General features: G+C 40.4%; 1 protein-coding gene across 1 annotated transcript in view; it reads right to left on the reverse strand.

Annotated features, from left to right (window-relative positions):
• The window catches only part of Cask (calcium/calmodulin dependent serine protein kinase), a 390,111-nt gene that overhangs the window by 58,620 nt on the left and 311,277 nt on the right, over nt 1–20,214 (reverse strand). Inside the window, 1 exon segment of the mRNA XM_032890511.1 lies at nt 19,446–19,567. Within this exon segment, the coding sequence (XP_032746402.1) occupies nt 19,446–19,567 (122 nt within the window).

A 20,214-nucleotide genomic window follows, 5' to 3' on the forward strand; every position in this document is an offset into this window, starting at 1 on the left:
TCTGTTAATCTCTAAGAACTGTATGTCAGTATACTGTCTTGAAGACTTTTAGCTGGTGCCTAGGAGACATTCTTGGGCCTAATATAGGCCTTCTCATATGCTCTGTGAGTTTCATATTACTATTCTATGTAGTACAAACTTTTGAGTAATAGCAGTCATTCTAGTTGCTTACTCCATGAGACGCAACCCATATCCAACACTGCTTGGGTGACAAAACCTGAGACTAGACAGCCCAGGGACCCAGGGGAAAACCAAATGCTACTGTTCTCTAAAGAAAAGGGAGCAATAAAATGACTCCTACTGATATGCTGCTAGACTCATTGGTCAGTGCCTTATTCAGCCATCAGAGAGAGTTCCATCTGCAATACACTAAAAACAATGACAAGGACCCATGGGCAGACATTACATAGAGAAACCTTGAAACCCAGTTATAAATGGGATGTCTCTATCAAATCTCTTCCTTCAGAGACCAGGGGACTGGTGGAAGAGGGTGCTGAAAGAGTTAAGAGCCAGAAGGTGATGGAGGACACCAAGGAAACAGGCCTTCTAAATCAACAGGGTCAATGCGCACATGAATTCATAGAGACTGAGGCAGCATGCATAAAACCTGCATGGGTCTGCACCAGAAAGGGTCCTAGACAGAAGGCAGAAGTGAGTATATGCTCCAATCTTTAATTTAGAAACTATCTCCAACTCATAACCACTCACAAATGGAAGCGTAGTTGCCTCCAAGGGAGACAGACTCACTGGGGAAACAAACTACTGTTAAGTGTAGGCTGCGCCCAGCCGTTCACTGCCGACAGAAAACGCACTCGGTGACATCTTCGGAGGCTCCTTGTCTCACGATGCTATGTCAGGGATTTTCCTCCTCCTCCCTTTAAAATTGTATCTTACTGTTTTTATTTTTTTAATTATATATATCTTCTACTCCTCCTCCTCTTCCCTTTTTTCTTTTTACCCTATAGGTGCTTTCTGTATACATTATGGCCCAGTTAAGTTGTTTTCATGACATTTCTGAGTGTGCAAATGAATGGGGATCTATTTCCTGTACCTTCTCCTGGGCTCTTTTCTGTTGGTTTGTCTATTTTGATGTGTTATTTTTGCATATATATGTATATAAAGTATTATCACATAGGAATCTGTTTTCTAATGAGAAACAGAAATGGGGTGGATCTGGATGGGAGAAAGGGTAGGGAGAAACTGGATGGGGTAAAGGGAGGGGAAATTTTATGGATATATTATGTAAGGAAAAATTCATTTTAATAAAAGAAAAATCACAAATTTGAAAACTTAAAAATCAGAAATGTTCCAACATCTGAAATACCCACAAATCTGAAACCTCTAAAATACTGAACTGACTCTACAAGTGGAAAATTCCACAGATTACCTCACATGAGGGGTTGCAGTCAAATTCCAGGCACACTAAAATGTTGCATAAAATTGTTTTCAGGCTGTGTGTACTGTACATGCTATATATGGAACATAACTGTTTATGTTTAGACTTTGCTTCTAACCCTAAAATATCACTATGTGTACTCAAATATTTAAATTTGGAAAAGAAGTCCTCAAATATAAAACCCTTCAGTTCCCAAGCATTTCAGATAATAGATATTCAACCTGTTCCACTAGGAACAATGATGACTGCTTCTTTTATTGAGCACTTACTAGTAAAAGATCTTAATGTAAATGCTTCCACTTAACCTCAGCTAATATTGCAAGGCTAGTGCCTCTGTTATTCCTGTTTTACAGACAAGGAAAAGAGACCACAGTGAAGTAAGAACCACAGTTCTAGCTTTAGGATGATTTCCTGAGTGGCATGCAGACACATAGAGTCTCAGAACTTTCATGGCTATATTGTAAGGAAGGTGCTCAGATAAAACTCTGTACTTATGGTATGGCCCAACACACTCACTCTCTCTCTCTCTCTCTCTCTCTCTCTCTCTCTCTCTCTCTCTCTCTCTCTCTCTCTCTCTCTCTCTCCCTCTGTCTTTGCTGTCAAGCCTCCACCATCATGGATGGGTATCTGTACACTCCCAGGAAGGTCCTGTTCCAGTTAGTAGCACTGCCCCTATCACTGTGTAGGATCCCCAGGTGGCTGAAGTTGATATGAAGGCATGGATTTACAAACTGGCCAAGAAAGACATGACTCCCAGATAGGTCTGTTTTGTGACTGGTAATAAAATCTTGAGAATCCTTATGTCCAAAGCTTTGCCCCTGATCCCCCTGAGGATCTCTATTATCCGATTACAAAAGCAGTTGCTGTCTGCAAGCATCTTGAGAGGAGCAGAAAGGATAACGATGCTAAATTCCATTTGACTCCGAGAGAGGGAGCAGGATTCATCAGTTGGCTCGTTACTGAAAGACTAAGCGTGTGCTCCCACCCAATTGGAAATATGAGTCGTCCACAGTCTCTAGTGGTATAAATGCTGTTGTGTATACGAGCAATAAAATCACTTTGAATAATAATTAAAAAAAGAACTTAAAGTAAGGCCCACAGGAAGCTGACAGTTCTGGTGTAGTGCTTGCTTCATAGCAGCCAGTGTTTCTTCCATACTTGGCCTAGGCTTATTCTACCTATGGAGGCAGAAGCCTGCATGTGTAGGAGTCAAAGAACTGGGGCGAGCTCGTATTTGATTTTCCCTTCCCCTTCTTCTTGAGAAAAGGAGAGGGAACTGTTCTTCCTCCCATGAAGTGAAGGGTAGGAACCCTCCAGAAAAGCTTGTCCCAGAACTGGAAGTTCCGGACGGTAACGGCTCCCTTTTATGCCTCACCTGGGATAGCCCACACTGGCAGTGCATAGTAAAGTAAGAAGGGGTGCTCCCTATAAGTCAAAGAAATGAATGAGAGGGAACCTGCACAATGTTATTCTGATGGAGTCCTGCCCAAGAGCACTTCCTGCAGAGAGCAAGAAGACCCAGAAATAGGAGCTGTGGGCATGAGACAAGAGTGTGCTGCTGAGGCTAGCTGCAGGCTGGGCCAACAGTGCTAAAGCTGCAAATTTGCACCTCAGGTCAGCACCAACACTGCCATGCCTGCCACACTAAGGTCATCGACAACCAAAAAGGAAGTGGCCGTCTGATGTCGGTGATTATAGAGCATGCTGTGTAAGGGATTCTTTTTCTTCTCTGTGACCATTGAGGTTTCCAATATAAGGTAACAGGACACAGTGTGTGTTTCATAGTTGTTTCTTCAAAAAATAAAAAATGTGAACTTGTCTGTAGACATTATAAATATATTTAAAAAACAAAAAAAGAGTAGCACAAAAATAAACAGCAGGAATACTTCTTTTAGCTTGTTTCTTTGGGAACCAGATACAATTTCTATTTGATCCTGCTTGCATACTAAAAACTTTTTCCCTAAAATCAAACATACTTTGTATATATTTAATTTTTGTAGATCTTTCAAGTTTGACTTACTAAACAAGTTTTTTTTTTTAAAGATAGAGAAGACTTTAGATTTTGAAGAGAATCCTGTAGTTTGGATAAATGTTGCCCAAGAACCTATATATTAAAAGGCACAATTGCCAGCTAGTAGCACTAGTGGGAGGTGGTGGAACCTTTAAGAGGTGGGCCCTAGTAGGAGAAAGTTAGGTCAGTGGGACTGTGTCCCCTGAAATGGTAGTATTCCATTGCCTCCTTCTCTGCTCTTTGTGTGTCATGAGCTGTGTAGCTTCTTCTGCAGTGATGTTTTTGCCTTTCCATGGCCCAAAAGCAATAGGAGAACATTTGAAAACTTCTAAAACTGTGACTGCCTAAATCTGTCTTTCTTCCTTTTGGGTGATTATCTTAAGCATCACAACTGAAAAGCTGAAAGCTGACCAAGAAAGGCAAGAGAGAACTAATGCATTGTTATGTGGAGTGCGGCACTCAGGGTTATACGACAAGAGCAGCAGGAATGAGAGCATGGCCTTCTGTGTCACACCAGACCTCTTTGGGTTGTATTAGAGATAGATAAAACTAACAACCTGGGCTAGGGAGGTGCCTTTAGTAATATTTGGGGGGAATGCAGAAAATGCTATTCATAGACCATGATTTGGAAGTCAATCAATTGTTAGTTTTGTCATGTTAAGTAATGGTAAGTAAGATCTTAATCTTATCCTGGCCAAATAGGTACTGTTTAAGCTTAAGGGGCTATCTGGTCTCTGTCACCAGTATTAAAGACTGTTGTGTTGTATAAAAGCAGCTGTTAACAATGAACAGACATAGCTGTGTTTCAGTAAATTATTTATCAAACACGTGCTTGGCTGGATTTGGCTTGAGGGTGATAACTTGCAACTTCTGCTCAAAATGTAAATTGAAGGTAGACTGGTAACATAGCTTTCTTTTTGTTGTTTGCATTCCTTAAATCTGAAGATACTGAAGCATATTCAGAAGGCTGGCATGCTGAAAGGAGTAGGGGAGGGGACAGAAAGATGTCTAGATTATTCCTAGAGGGAAAACAAGGATGTAGAACTCTGGCTGCTTGCACTCTTTTTCTAAAGAAATTAGTTACCCAAATTCAGCACTACACACACACACACACACACAGAGAGAGAGAGAGAGAGAGAGAGAGGGAGAATCAAAGAATCAAAAACAAAATGTGAGCAGCTGCAAGGAAGTTTCACACTGTCCTCCCAGACAGGCTTGCTCCGGCCAGTCTTTGGCACTGGGTCAAATGACCACGCAGCTTCCAGACACACTTCACTTCTGTCTCAAAGAGTCAGTGCCATTCACTGAAACTGTATTCTGAGACGGTCCAAACAAAGCAGGGAAACTCAGTGGTACTATTCCGAGTTCCTACCACCCCTAAAAGCGTGTGCTTTCCAACAGACAGATGAAATCAATCATGTTTAACTTACTTATAAAGCATTAAAGGAAGCATCTGTTTGAAAACACAATACATTTCACTCCTGATTTCTTTGTCCTCAAATAGAAGTGATTGCTCATTTTTTGTCTTTTTTTAATTGGATATTTTCTTTACTTACATTTCAAATGTTACCCCCTTTTCCTGTTTTCCCTCTGGAATTCCCCTATCCCTTTCTTCCTCCCTCTGCCTCTATGAGACTGTGCCCCTTGCTCACTCACTCCTCTGGCCTCCCCCCCATTCCCCTACACTAGGGCATTGAGCCTTCCCAGGACCAAGGGCTTCTCCTCTCACTGATGCCAGATAAGGCCATCCTCTGCTACCTATGCAGCTGGAGCCATGGGTCCCTCCATGTGTACTCTTTGGTTGATGCTTTGTCCCTGGGAGCTCTGGTTGGTTGGTGTTGTTCTTCTTGTGGGGTTGAATACCCCTTCAGCTCCTTCAATCCTTTTTTAACTCTTGCATTAGGGACCTCGTTTTCCGTCCAATGGTTGGTTGAGAACATTTGAATCTGTATTTGTCAGGTTCTGGCAGAGTTTCTCAGGAGACATCCATCTCAGGCTCCTGTCAGCATGAACTTCTGGGCATCCACAATATTGTCTGGGTTTGGTGACACTATATGGGATAAATCCCCAAGTGGGGCCATCTCTGGATGACCTTCCCTCAGTCTCTGTTCCACACTTTGTCTCTATTTCCTCCTGTGAATATTTTGTTCCCCCTTCTAAGAAGGACTAAAACATCCACTCTTTGGTCTTCCAACTTCTTGAGCTTCATGTGGTCTGTGGATTGTATGTTAGGTAATTCAAGCATTTTGGTTAATATCCACTTATCTATGAGTGCATACCATGTGTGTTTTTCTGTGATTGGGTTACCTCACTCAGGATGATATTTTCCAGTTCCATACATTTGCCTATGAATTTCATAAAGTCATTGTTTTTGATAGTGGAGTAGTATTCCATTGTGTAGATGCACCACATTTTCTGTATCCATTCCTCTGTTGAAGGGCATCTGGGTTCTTTCCAGCTTCTGGCTGTTATAAATAAGGCTGCTATGAACATAGTGGAGCATGTGTCTTTGTTATATGTTGGGGCATCTTTTAGGTATATGCCCAAGAGAGGTAGAGCTGGATCCTCAGGCAGTTCAATGTCCAATTTTCTGAGGATCCTCCAGACTGATTTCCAGAATGGTTGTACCAGTCTGCAATCCCACCAACAATGGAGGAGTGTTCCTCTTTCTCCACATCCTCGCCAGCATTTGCTGTCACCTGAGTTTTTGATCTTAGCCATTCTCACTGGTGTGAGGTGAAATCTCAGTGTTGTTTTGATTTGCATTTCCCTTATGACTAAAGATGTTGAACATTTCTTTAGGTACTTCTCAGCCATTCAATATTCTTCAGTTGAGAATTCTTTGTTTAGCTCTGTATCCCATTTTTAATAGGGTTATTTGACTCTCTGGAGTCTAACTTCTTGAATTCTTTGTATAAAATGGGTATTAGCCTTCTATCGGATGTAGGATTGGTAAAGATCTTTTCCCAATCTGTTGGTTGCCATTTTGTCCTAACAACAGTGTCCTTTGCCTTACAGAAGCTTTGCAATTTAAATTTTCACTGTTTTATTGATCAGATATTCCACATTTAGGTATTTGTTCCATATCTATTATAAATACTCTATAATTAAAATTATTGTGAAGATACTATGAAATAATTATCCCTGAGTTGTGCAGTCCATCAGTCTTTTCTTTCACACAGAGAAAACCTTATCAAAGGACAAGAATATATACTACTTGAGTCAAGATTATAACTTTTAGAAAAAGACTCTAAGTACAGATCAAAAAATGAAGGGGCCTCTAGAGCTTCAAAGGATAGTGAAGTTCATTAGCAACCACTTACTTTAAAGATGCTGAAGCAAATTTCTGTTGGAGAAGAATTCAAGTTCATATTTAGCTGCAAAATAATGAAATGTGCCCTCAAGTGTGGTGAGACAGCTGGTAAGAGTATGAGTAAGGCTGCATGAAGGACAGTGATGAGAGGAGAGAGTCTGTCAGAGACCTGCTTCACAGTCTCGGTGAAGAGGAACCAAGTTCCAGTATCATGCCCTAGTGAACTGACAAGTGCTAGGCAAAAGGACTTTTTCACGTGTAATATATTTGAAATCCAGCAAAATGTTAGAGAAAGGCAGGCCATTTAATACTAAATTTTAGGGAACTGACAAGCAGCTATCATTTTGAAGATGATTTTTTAAATATATAAGTTGGAGAAAAGTTTCCAAGATCTGAGCTCTATTTTCCTGCCCAAATTAACATACCAACTTGAGATCTTCAGCTTAGACACCTACCCAGGAAGCTTGAACCGCATAGTTCCTGGACAGCCTGGGGAAACCCTACTCTTAAATATAAACCAAACCAAAAATGAAAGTCCCTTTCAGACATTAAAAATGAGAGAGTGCAAAGATAGTCTATGTAGGTCTAAAAGGAATACTGTAAAACTTAAAATGGCATTTTCAAAAAAATTAGGAACTATAAATTTATAAACTGAAAGAAAAATGTTTTACATGTCTAGGAATGAATGATTATGCATCATTGTGATTCCATGATTTACAAAATTATATAAAAAGCACCAGGAGTCAGAAATTTTGACTGTAGATTTGTAACCTCCCCTTGAGGCCCTGTTTTCCTACTGGAGGTGGACTCATCGAGTTCCCTTTCTCCAATGTTGGGCATTTTGGCTAAGGCCCCCCTTTGAGTCCTGAGAGTCTCTCACCTCCCAGGTCTCTGGTACATTCTGGAAGGTCACCCCTCCCCTGCTGCTTATCTCTATTGTCTTCGCTCTCTGGGCTTTTCTCCCCCCACCTATATTTGATTCTGTTCCCCCTTTACTCTTCTCCTTCTCTCTCCCATGCAGGTCTCTTCTTCCCTCTGCCTCCCATGATTATTTCCTTCCCCCTTCTAAGTGGGATTGAAGCAGTCTCATTTGGACCCTTCTGCTTGTTACACTTCTTACGATCTGTGGGTGGTATCCTAGGTTTTCTGTACTTTTTTGTGACTAATATTCACTTATTAGTGAGTACAAACCATGCATGTCCTTTTGGGTCTGAGATACCTCACCCAGGATGATATTTTCTAGTTCCATCCATTTGCCTGCAAAATTCACGATGAACTGTTCCTGTCTGAAAGAACAGCAGGGACAAAATGGAGAAGAGACTAAAGCAAGGGCAGTCCAATGACCCGCCTAACGTGGGATCCATATCAAGGGGAGGCTCCAAGGCCTGACACTATTACTGATGCTATGTGGTGCTTACAGACAAGAGTATAGCGTGGCTGTCCTCTGAGAGGCCCTACCAGCAGCTGACTGAGACACACACAGCAGATAATTACACCCAACCATTGCACTGAAGTCCGGGACCCCTATAGAATAATTAGGGGAAGGATTGAAGAAGCTGAAGGGGAGAGTAGCCCCATAGAAAACCAGAAGTAACAATTTACCCAGACCTTAGGGAGCTTCCAGAGACTGAGCCACCAACTAGAAGCATGCACGGGCTGGTCTGAGGCCCCTAGCACATATATACCAGACGACTGCCTGGTCTGGCCTCAGTGAGAGAAGATGCCCTTAATTCTTGAGAGACTTGGGGCCTCATGGAAGGGAGAGACCTGGTGTGTGTATGTGGGAGCACCCTCTCAGAGGCAAGAGGGAGGAAGAATGGGATGAGTGACTATGGGAAGGGGGACTGAGGGGCTGGCAATGACTCCAGTGTAAATATATTAAGTAAAAAAAAATTGCTGAGGTATATAGCTCCCCAAAACCCCACCAGGATGATTTTTCTTTTATGGAGTAAATATTTGCCTATCCTATCAGTACCATTTTCTCCCTAAGAACGAATATACTAAAGAATTTTCAAATTATTTAATTAAAATATCTTTCTCTCCTCCCTCCCTCCTTCTCCCTTCTTTCCCACCTCTTTCTGTGTGTGATAGAGTGCATTCCACATATGTTCAGGTGCCCACAGCGTCCAGAAGAGGGTGTGAGATCCCCTGGAGCTGGTACTTCAGATGGTTGTGAGCTAGTTGATACTCGTGCTAGGAACTGAACTCAGGAGGAACAGTAAGTAGTCTTCACCACTATACCATCTTTCTAGCTCCTAGTTTATTCTGAATAGTTAAAAAGAAAATATTAAACTATTAGTCATATATATGACTCACCATTGCATGCATTATTTAGAAAGGTGAACTTCTATTTCTTTGAACAGCATCCTTCCAAATATTCAGAAAACAAAGCACCTTTTAGAAATCTTAAACTAAACTTGTGTTTCTTCTTAATAAGTGTTAAACCACAGACTCTAGTGACTGGAGTAAAGCAGCAATTAGACTCCAAGTCTGGAATTTAGCTTATCCTTGGTTGGGGCCCAGCTCATACTGAATAGCTTGAACTGGAAATGGACTGGGAGTGTACGCAGTGGCTTGAGTTAGATGGGTCAGGAGAGCTTTCGTTTAATAGCATAATAGTGAAATGCTAGCTTAAGTCATGTTTTGGTGGGAATTGCATCCTTACTTGAAGTCTGAAGGACCAATTTCATGTCCAGTAACATGTAACTCCTAAGTAAGGCCAGGACTGAAGCTTGCTGAGGGCAGTGAAGATGACTGGAAGATCAGTACCTTTGGGTTAACTGAAGAGTTTCTCAAGTTCATAGTTAAAGTTTTTTTGTTTGTTTTATATTCTGGCAGCAAAATGCTTGTACGCATAGACCCTTGTTTGGTGGAAATTTTGTGTGTGTACAGCTTTGTTTCAGTCTTAGTTGGATGTTTCACTTCAGGGATTTACTTTTGAATTGAAGAATTAAGACCTGCTTGACTTCACAGTTTAGTCTAAAAAATTGTCCCTTTGGTGGCTTAACAATATAAAACAATGTGGCAATGTCTGGTGATGTCTGGTGATTTGGCAGCTTTTTCTGATGAACTTAAGACATTAGTTGTGTATGCCCTAACTTGATTGCTATTTCTGAGTTGGCAAATCACTTTAAAATGAGCTTTAGAAAGAAAGAAATCACACCTCCTATTCTTGAGCAGGCAAGGAAAAAAAAGGAAAACAATCTCCAAAAACAACAACAGCAAAAAACCACTAAATAAACAAACAAAGAAAATGAAAACAAACCAAGAATCAGGAGGAGAAACAATGACAGGATAGAATATAGGCAGTCCTTACTTGAATAAATTATTTATTGTACATATGCATTTGCCTGGGCTCATGGTACACAACTGGAGGTGAGAGGACAACTTGTAGTTGATTTTTCTTTCCAGCATTTGGGTCTCAGGAACAGAACTCACGTTGTCAGACTTGGTGGCAAGCACCCTTATTTGTTGAGCTTTGCAGAGTCTCCCTGCGTATCCTAGGCAGGCTTCACACTGGATGTCCTTGAACTTTTGCCTCCATCTCTTGAGTGCTGGCATTATAGGTGTATAGCACCACACTGGATTAATGTGCTGGGGATGGAACCCAGTGTCCAAGCCTGCCAGGCAAGAAGTCTATCAACTGAGTCTTATCCCCAGTCCCTGTTTTAATAAAGCCTCCTGGAGGCAGGCTCCTTTTGATAGTAAGTTCAAGGCTTGGCTCAACTGTGAGGTATTTACACTCTGATATGAATATCTTTTCTATATTTTAATGTTTTAAAGCCTTATTTTCTAGCCCCATTGTCCTTACATATTTGTTTTACAGGTAAAAATATTTACATTAAAGAAAATTTCACTATCATCCTGATGCTTAAAAATCCATTAATGTTACATTAGTATTATTTTTGGAAGCCATAGTTAAGTCACGAAAAGAATTTAAAAAGAGAGCAACACAAAGTGTGACAGAAGTGATTTTTTTTTAGAAGAAAGCAGCTGTGTTGTTGGACTGCTAATGTTATAAGTCATCCCTCATTCTTTATGGAGCATAACCACATTCCTTTCTGGAGACCCCTGCCCTCCCGCCTTTTCCTCTGAGACAAGCTTAAAGAACCAGTGCTTATTGTACTTCGAAGACTGTTGGAAAATTCACTTGCCTTCTTAGAAAGTAAATATAAAAAGAGAATATCACTCAGAGTGGGCGATACTGTCAGTGGGGACAAACTGATTTAGTACTGTATTATCTACTTTAGTACTGCAAAGTCAATTTCAAATCCTGGTTTATGCAATCTACCCCCCCCAAAAAAAAACCCACAGAAAATCAAAACAGGAACTACAATAAAGCCCTGTAACCCATAACACAGTCAGAGAAAATAGTGCATTCTTTTAAAAATGAGAAAGAATATACGAACCAACTTGGGGTCCAGAAAGTGCAATTATGTGAAGAATGAACCAAGATAGAAATCTCTGTGACTGGCATTTTGAGAAGCTGTTTTTTCCTGTTACATATTTACCACATGACATGGAGAGTGGAGAAGTGGGAGAGAAAAATGCAACATATACACACAAAATAGACTACTATTCAACATTACAAAGAGAGGACCCATGCCACAACATGGTTGACTCATAAGGACCATGATGCTAAATAAGATAGGCTAGTGATAAACAGACAGATACTGAACTATTAAGGTATCTAAGGGGATAAAATTCTAAGGCGATAAAGTTGCTTGTCCCAAGGCCTGAGAACCTGAAATTAATCTTCAGAAGCCACATGGTGGAAGGAGAGAGTCAACTCCTAGAAAGTGTCTTTTGATCTTCATAAGTACTATGGCAATATGTGCACCTAAGCAGCAGGACACACACACACACACGCACGCACCCACACATGCACACCACATAATTCAATGCATTAAAAAGCTAAATATTGTGTGACACAATGATGTTCTTGGAATAGTTACACTGATAGAGATGGTAAGTTGAGTTAAAACTATCTTGAGCTAAGAGTGAGAGGGGAAGAAGATATGGTTTTATGTTTTAGCTCAGTTGAGAAAGATGAAAATAGAGGGTAGCAGTGGTTAAGCAATCATGCAAAAGCACTTAGCCCCACAGAACTGTACAGTTTACAATGCTGAAACTGGCACTGGAGAGATGGCTCAGTGGTTAAGAATATGCTTTGCTTTTGTAGTGGATCTGAGTTCTCTTCTCAGCTGCACACTGGGTCACTCATAACTACTATAACTCTAACTCCAGGGGGTGGGTACTTGTACATATATACATACATACATACACACACACACACACACACACACACACACACACACACACACACACACACACACACAGGATCCTTCTGCCACCATCTCCTGAGTGCTTGGATTACGGGTATGTACGATCATACCCTCTGGTTTATGAGGATCGAATCTAGGACTTTCTGCATGCTGGGTAAGCATTCTGCTAAGTTACATCTCTAGTTCCTACAACAACCTTATCTTGAAAGGTTGCAAAAATGCAAAAAGAGATTTAAAGAAAAACCTGATTGCTTTCTCTCATTTATAAGGGCTTAGTTCAAGTACACAGTGTGGCCACTGTAAGTGAATAGATTGATGATGGCTGGTAAACATTTAGCTGTGGTTTATCTTGGTTGTCACCTTGAATTGAATCTGGCATTAAATTAGAACCACACTTCTGGGCAGGTCCTTGAAGGATTTCCTGAATGGTTAACAAGATGAAAGGGCTTCTCCCAGAGTAGGCAGCACCCCGCAGTCTAGGGGGGAAGGAGTGTAAAGAAAGCAATGCTGCTTTATTCCTGCCTGCCTTTGTTCCTTGCTGGTAAGTGCGTTTTTCTCCTTGCTGATGCTGCTATGGCGAGCTTTTGTTGACACTGGAATCCAGCTTCCTCCAACATAGACTGAAGACCAGCAGTTGTCTAGGAATCCCCCAGTCCTTGAGTATAATATTGGAATTACTGAGGTATTTAACCTCATGGACTGAAGAGCTACTGGGTATCCAGCCTTTCCAGTGTGTAAATACTCAATGTTAGACATCTGAGCTACATCGTGTAAGCCATTACATAGTATGCATTCATTCTATCTGTTCTTTTACTGCAGAAAACCTTGACTAATAGTTACATAATTATTATCTCAATCCAGTTTTAGAACATTTCCCTAATTCCTTTGTGTTTGCCCATCACAATGCAATTAATATTTACTCAGATGTATGTATGTATGTATGTATGTATGTATGTATGTATGTATATGTAAATATTTAAAGTTTTAGGGGCCATGCCACTAGGGAGGTACCATAGTGGCAAAGCACTTGCCTAACATGCATGTTATCCTATGTTTGCTTCCCAATACCACAACGTAAAACAAAATTTATAACTTTAAACTCATAATGAGCCTATAATTCCCTTTGAGGTTATTGTTTATTCTGAGATAATTTTTGTATATGGTTTAAGAGTCCAAGTTCATGTCTTTCCTTGTGGAGGTCCAATAGTGGTGGCCCCATCTAAACACTATTCCTTTGTCATTTAACTGTCTTGACAGTTTATTTTTATATCATTTTTGGTTATATCTTATGATCTTATATTTTATGACTGTGATAAAGTTAATATTAATTTGAGTAGATTATAAAATAGATTCTTCAAGATTTTCCCTATGTAATCCAGGCATAGTGGGACATGCTTTTAACCCCAGAATGCAGGAGGCAGAGACAGGAGGAGCTCTGTGAGTTTGGGATTAACCTGGTCTACAAAGGGAGTTCCAGGAGACCTAGGGCTATTACAGAGAAAAACACAATCTTGAAAAGAAACCAAGAACCAAAAACCAAAACAAAAAAGACTTTCATATCTCTGAGAGATGATAATTTTACATTTTCATTCCCAACCTTTATGCTTTGAATGTTTTTCTTGCCTTATTGAATTGCTTAGCACCCCCAGTGTAATATTGAACAGAAGTGGTTAAGAAAGAGAGAAGTAGAGAGTGGGAGGGACTTGAGAGGAAGAGGGGGAGGGAAAAGAGAGGCAGAATCAGGTAAGGGAGGAGATGGAGGGGATGTACAGAGGGTCAGGAAATTGAACAGAAGTGTGTAGCAATGGGGGAATAGGGAACTGGGAGTAGCAACCAGAAATTCCCAGATGCTAGGAAAGCAAGAGGCCCCTAAGACCCCACAGGCATGACATTAGCTAAAGTACCCTACAAAGGAGGAAGGAGATCTTGTTGAGACCATACCCAGAGGTTAGGCATGCCCCTCCTACCAGCCCCTGTCCAGTTGAACGATGGGGCTACCCACCCATCTCCAAAATTTTAACCCAGAATCGCTCCTATCTAAAGGAAATACAGGGACAGAGAGTGGAACAGTGACTGAAGGAAAGGCCACCCAGAGACTGCCCCACCTGGGGATCCATCCCATCTGCAGACACCAAACCCAGACACTTTTGTGGATGCCAAGAAGTGCTTGCTGACAGGAGCCTGATATAGCTGTCTCCTGAGAGGCTCTGCCAGAGCCTGACAAATACAGATGCAGATGCTTGCAACCAATCATTCAACTGAGCACAGGGACTCCAATGGAGGAGTTAGGGGAAGGACCGAAAGGAGTTAGGTTGAAATAGCTACATTAAAAAGAACCAGCTAACCCAGCTCTCAGGTACTTGTGTCTTGAAGTAAGTTCCCACTACAGAGATGGAAACAGACACAGAAGTTTTTGTTTAGCCAATTAGAAATGGTAGAATACATGACTCCCTAAAGCAGAACTGCTTCGGTCTTCAGCTGTAAGAAGTGCACAACAGCACAAAGAGCACTACCACTGGCCCACCATCCAGCTAGCTTGGAACTGCCAAAGCTGAGGACTCTTTAAGCTTGAATGGGGGTGGGGGCTGCCAGTAACTTGGTCTCCCAAGGTTCTCAGGGCTTTTTATTCCAGACATTTAAGTCCAGAATTCTCAAGAAACAGTCTGGCATTTCCTGACTGGTAATGACTTTACACATTCAAACTGTTGTAACTCATTTCTCAGACTTCAAATTGCTAAACAAAACCAAAAAAAACCCCCCAAAAAACCAAAAAAACAAAACAAACAAACAAACAAAAAAACCCCCAAACAACCCATTATTAGCAGGTTACTTACTCTAACTGTTCTACTTCTTTTTTTCCTTTAGGAGACTTCTGAGTTCCAAAAAATATTGTATTCTAAACATGTCTACTAAATTAATGTCATCTCAAAGAGGCAAAACAGTAAATCAAGTAGTGTAGTTTTCCAGGCGACATGGAAAAACTCCGAACTCTTTCTAAGCAATAAAGCACTACAAGAAAGATGGCAGCCATATGAAATATGACAGATTCCAAGCACTTGTTTATTTCTAATGCAAGATTTTAAAGTATTAAAAAATAAATCACTACTTCATGTATTTGACAATTGATGTATAAGTCAACATCTAAATTACACTACTCCCAGAGTCAGCCTTCTGGTTTTAGTAATTCATTTACTCAATTACATTTTTAGTAAACAAGTCTAAGATTTCCTACAAAACCATATTAATTATGTGGGGGCATCATATTTACTACTGAAATGGCAGTACATGCTAGCAGTCAGAGGTCTGACAGGCAGTGAGTCAAGTTTTGAAGTTTAGTTATCAACGTGTGGTAGAGAGATGGAATTTTCTCCTTTTGTAAATCTACACATAATAACTGGACATTATTTGCAGAGAGTGATGTGGTGTGTTAATAAGTGTATGTTGGGTAGCAATCAAATCAAGGTATTTAGTGTATCTGTCACCTCATACCTTTATCATTTCTTTGTGGTAAGAATACTTAAAATCCTCTTTTGTAGCAATTTGGAAATATTCAATCACGATATTATGAACCAAAGCCAACCTACTATGCAAGAGATCACCAGATCACATTCTTCGCAACTTTGGACACTGGCCATCCTCTCCTCATCCTTCCATCACCAGCATCCCCGGCCACTCATAATGATTATTCTTTCTACCCACTTGCTGTGAGACTAATGCTAGATCCCACGTATGAGTGACATCATGCTGCAGCTGTCTTTCTGGGTCTGGCTTATTACACCAATCATAATGCTCTCCAGGTTCACTCACGCTGCTGCAAATGACAGGCATTTCAACACTTTGGCAATTTTGTTCTCTCTAAATTCTAACAATGTCCTCTTGAAAGCTAAATTTGCTTAAATCTAGAGCCATGATGAGGGCAAGCCAAGACCTCAGATGCTCCAGTCATCCTTAAAATCTTACTCTTATGTGTTTTGTCAGCTTAAAGCCTCTGGTCTCAGACTTACGTATTTAGAGTGTTAATGATTTAACAAGAATACCATATAACAGTTTTTTGGGACTCAGCAGCCTGACTCAGTTCACAGTCCACACAACTCTGCCAGTGGTATGCCACTATTAAGGACCTTGCCAAACAAAACAATCCATACCAAGCATGCGGTGTGGAGTAGTAGAAGGAGGGCAAATGGATGGGCAAAGTTTTATAAGTTTCTTCACAAGAGCTACTCATCTGTACTTTCTCTGGTTTTAAATTTTTAATTTATTTATAACAACAATAACAATTTTCTTCTTCTTCTTCTTCTTCTTCTTCTTCTTCCTTCTTCTTCTTCTTCTTCTTCCCTTCTTCCTTCTTCTTCTTCCTCCTCCTCCTTCCTCTCTCTTCTTCCTCCTTCCTCCTCCTCCTCCTTCTCTCTCTCTCTCTCCTCTCTCTCTCTCTGTGTCTGAGGATTAAGTTTTGGAAAAAACTTCTGTGGGCTTTGGCAGCAAGTGCCTTTACCTGCTGAGCCATTTCACTTGCCCTTCATTTTTGAGACAGTGTCACTATGCACACTAGTCTGGCTTCTATCTTGTGATCCTCCTGCCTCAGTCTCCTGAGTGCTGAGGATCAAACCAAGAAGCTTGTACATGCTAAACAAATGTTCTACCACTGAGCTACATGTCTAATCTATGCTTGTGTCTGAATTGTATGTTCTATGTCCCTTACATTCTAAAGTCAGAGGTCAAAGACAATGTTTAAGAGTTGGGGCTCTCCTTCCACTATGTAGGCTCCAGGGATTGAACTCAGATCATCAAGCTTGGTGGCAAATGCCTTTACATTCCGAGCCACCTGACGAGCTCCACAGGTCAGGTGGCTCGGCATGTAAAGGCATTTTTTTTTCAGGATAGTAATCAATGGTTTTATTTTCCTAGAACTCAAATTATCTATTGTTCTCAGAGCTACACTTCTAAAGCTACAGTCTGCAATTTTTCTTCAGAGCCCGGAGGAGGGATGGGAGGAAAGACAAGAGAAGGAAAAGGGGCAGAAGAAACCACTAGAAGAGGCTGGAGGACACTTTTCCCAGTATTCTCAGTGGACTACAAATGGTGTGCACACACCAGAGACCGACTCTGGAAGAATATCAAAGCCCCAGCTCCAAAGAGAAAACCAACTCCAATCAGAAGGTGAGCCTCCTGTACACCTCAAAAATGGGTCAGTAGCAGGGAAAAGGAGCAGAAAAAGGAGCACACAAAGGAGGGTTAACTTTTTCTGGGTTATTTTTTTGGTAATTTTATTAAAAATATTTCCTTAAAATGTGTGTCTTTTCTACTATGTCTTGGTGACATATCTGACTACAGACTGGCCTTGAGAATAGGGAATGGGACAAAGGCAGCAGTGTCTCCCCAGGTTATCATTTCTGCCCTGAGACTACAGAGACATTTCCTCAATGCCAATCAGTTGATCCGTTGACTCTCAGCTCTCTCCAGATTCTAGGCCCAAACAACTTGGAAAATCCAAAGTATCCATGTTAATCTACAATTCCTCGAACCCTGTGTAATTGCATATAGGATTGCCTATAGAAGTCAAAGAGGGTGTTGGATCTCCCAGAGTTACAGGAAGTTGTGTAGGTCTGATGTGGGTAGGGAATTGAATTCTGGGTCCTCTGAAAACAGTATGCCTCTTTCCAGTCCCTATAACCACAATTTAGAACTGTATGCTATAGAATTAGTAAACTGATTCATATATGCATTATAAAAGAAAATAAAACAGGAGAGAGGTAGATGGTCAGTGAGTGAAGTGTACACCGTGTAAGCATTAGGAATTGAGTTCAGATACCCAGAATCCACATACAAAGCTGGGCTCAGCACTGTGTCTGTAACTTCATTGCTAGGGGTGTGTGTGCTTGTGGTCCTTGGAGATCATTAGTCAGTCAGCCTAGAAAAATTAAAAGCTGCAGGTTTAGTGAGAGATCCTGTCTCAAAAAATAAGGTAGAGAATGACCAAAGACAATGTTCCATGTCATCTTTGGCCTCTACATTCATGTGTATGCATGTACACACGTACCCACACAGCCTCATAAATATGTACCCACCTCCAAAGCTAAAGTCACTAAGAAAATCTGATAATTAATTTGAGCTGATCAAATTTATGAAGAGAAGCCCCCCTTCAATAACTATAATTGTACAGCATGAGGTTGAAACAAGATGCACCATTTTAAGCTTAGCTTTCCCTATAGTGTTCCTTACTGACACAGGACTTGACAGGATTTCAAAGAGAAGATCTGTATCCAAGAAATAGTATTAAATACATCTCAAAATTTCCTTCCCTTCAGGACATGTTAGCACTGTTAATAATGCCCACAGGAACCCCATGCTTATTTAGTCACCAAATAATCAATCAGTTAAAGCTCTGTTTTCCTTTCCTGGACCAGTATTGCCTAGCAGAAGGTTTTATAGCACATCCTGTTTTGCCATAGTGCAATCTGCATCTCTGGTGGGTTAATCAGGAAGTATCAAACAGTTCTGGGTCTCCCAAGGAAGATTTGTTCTCTTAAGGGAAAGAGCTTCCTGCACACCAACTGAAATACACCATTACCATCAGAACCACCCAAGATTTTCATTGTAGAAATCAACCAGGCTTTTTGAGAGGTACACTGAAGGCAGACACAGATTGTCAGTTTTTGTTTCTATTCTTTTCTTGAGACAGAGTCTCACCATGTAGTCTTAGCTGTCTTAGAACTTCCTTTGTAAACCAGGATGGTCACAAACTCATAGAGATCTGCCTGCCTCTACCTTCTGAGTACTGAGAGGCATGTGCCACCACATCTGCTTAAGGTCTTGGGTTTTGTTTGTTTGCTTGTGTTCTAGTCTGCTGCCAAATTTAATAATGGAACACCCTTTTATATTTGAAGAATATACCAGATTTACAAATGCCAGTGTACCATTGATTTTAAATATGTATGTGTGTGAATCTACTCCATCACACAGTATCCTCTTTGTTTTTAATCTCTTCTGTATGCAAGATTGAAAAATAATCTTTTAAGGCAATAGAAAGAAATCACTGTTAAGATTAATAGTTTGTTATAGTAGAAATAAAAAAATACCTTGAGAAATGTAAATAAGAAATACCCAATTTAATAAAGACGGAGGAAAAAAATCTTAAAAAAAAATACCTTGGTAATTTAAGGTTGTGCTACACTCTGTAAAAATCTTGCTCATTGCTTGCATGCACAAATTATAAGTACACACAATTTCCCTCTTGTGGCTGGCTAGGCTATGCTGCATTTGTACTACACATATGCATTATTTTAGCTTGCTATCTGTACTAGAAAGTTTTGTCCATTTTCATACACACAAAGAAGTCAAAAAGGGAGTGCTATGATATAAGATCTGGGAATCCCTGTAAAGAGTTCTGCTAAATACTAAATGTTCTCCAAACAAGAAAAATATACAAGAGACAAGACTTACATCCAGCAGTGTGTGAAGATGCTGATCCTGGAAAACACTGTGTAGAAAATCTAGGTCCTTTTCACTGCAGTCTGTAAGTGCGTGAATCTCTTCCAGGCTGTCCAGCACCTGAGAGACGGCTCCTGGGGGACAAAAGGAAAAGAAACTGCTAGTACATAGTCAATGTTACATTAGCCTTTGCGACCTTCAGTTTACATTTAATAACAATGAGCATCAGAACTGAGGAGGCTCGTGTTTTTATGAAGGACAGGCTTAAATGCTTCATTCATATCATTTAAGAACAGAATACCTTGTGTTTATGTCCTCAACAAAGTATTTCTGCCTTTTGCATTCAAAGTGAACTTAACCTTGTATGTTTACATTAAAGCACTTTGTCAACACAACTGAGCTACTACAGCAGACAATTTTGGTGGAGCAAATTATACAACAGCTAAACAGTAAAGGTATCAGGACCCCAAGACCTTTTATAATATTATAAACATAGGAGGGCTTTTATTAAGTACTGACAGTACTAGAAACTATAGATTAGAGGCACAGACCATCAATTGAGAGCTCTTGATACTTAAAATAAGCTTAGACTTTTTTATAATTATAGTTAGCAAAGACCTCAGTCTATTTATTTCTTTTTGAAATTTTACATATGGAGCCAAGAGAAGCAGAATCACTGTCCCAGGTATACAGACTCAATGAGACAAAGCGCTGGTAGGTTAACAGGAGTAATGGACATCCAAATACCACAGGAAATGCTAAGGAAAGTTCTTTGTAGGGC

Source organism: Rattus rattus, chromosome X (genome assembly GCF_011064425.1).
Source record: "Rattus rattus isolate New Zealand chromosome X, Rrattus_CSIRO_v1, whole genome shotgun sequence".
Classification (NCBI taxonomy): domain Eukaryota; kingdom Metazoa; phylum Chordata; class Mammalia; order Rodentia; family Muridae; genus Rattus; species Rattus rattus.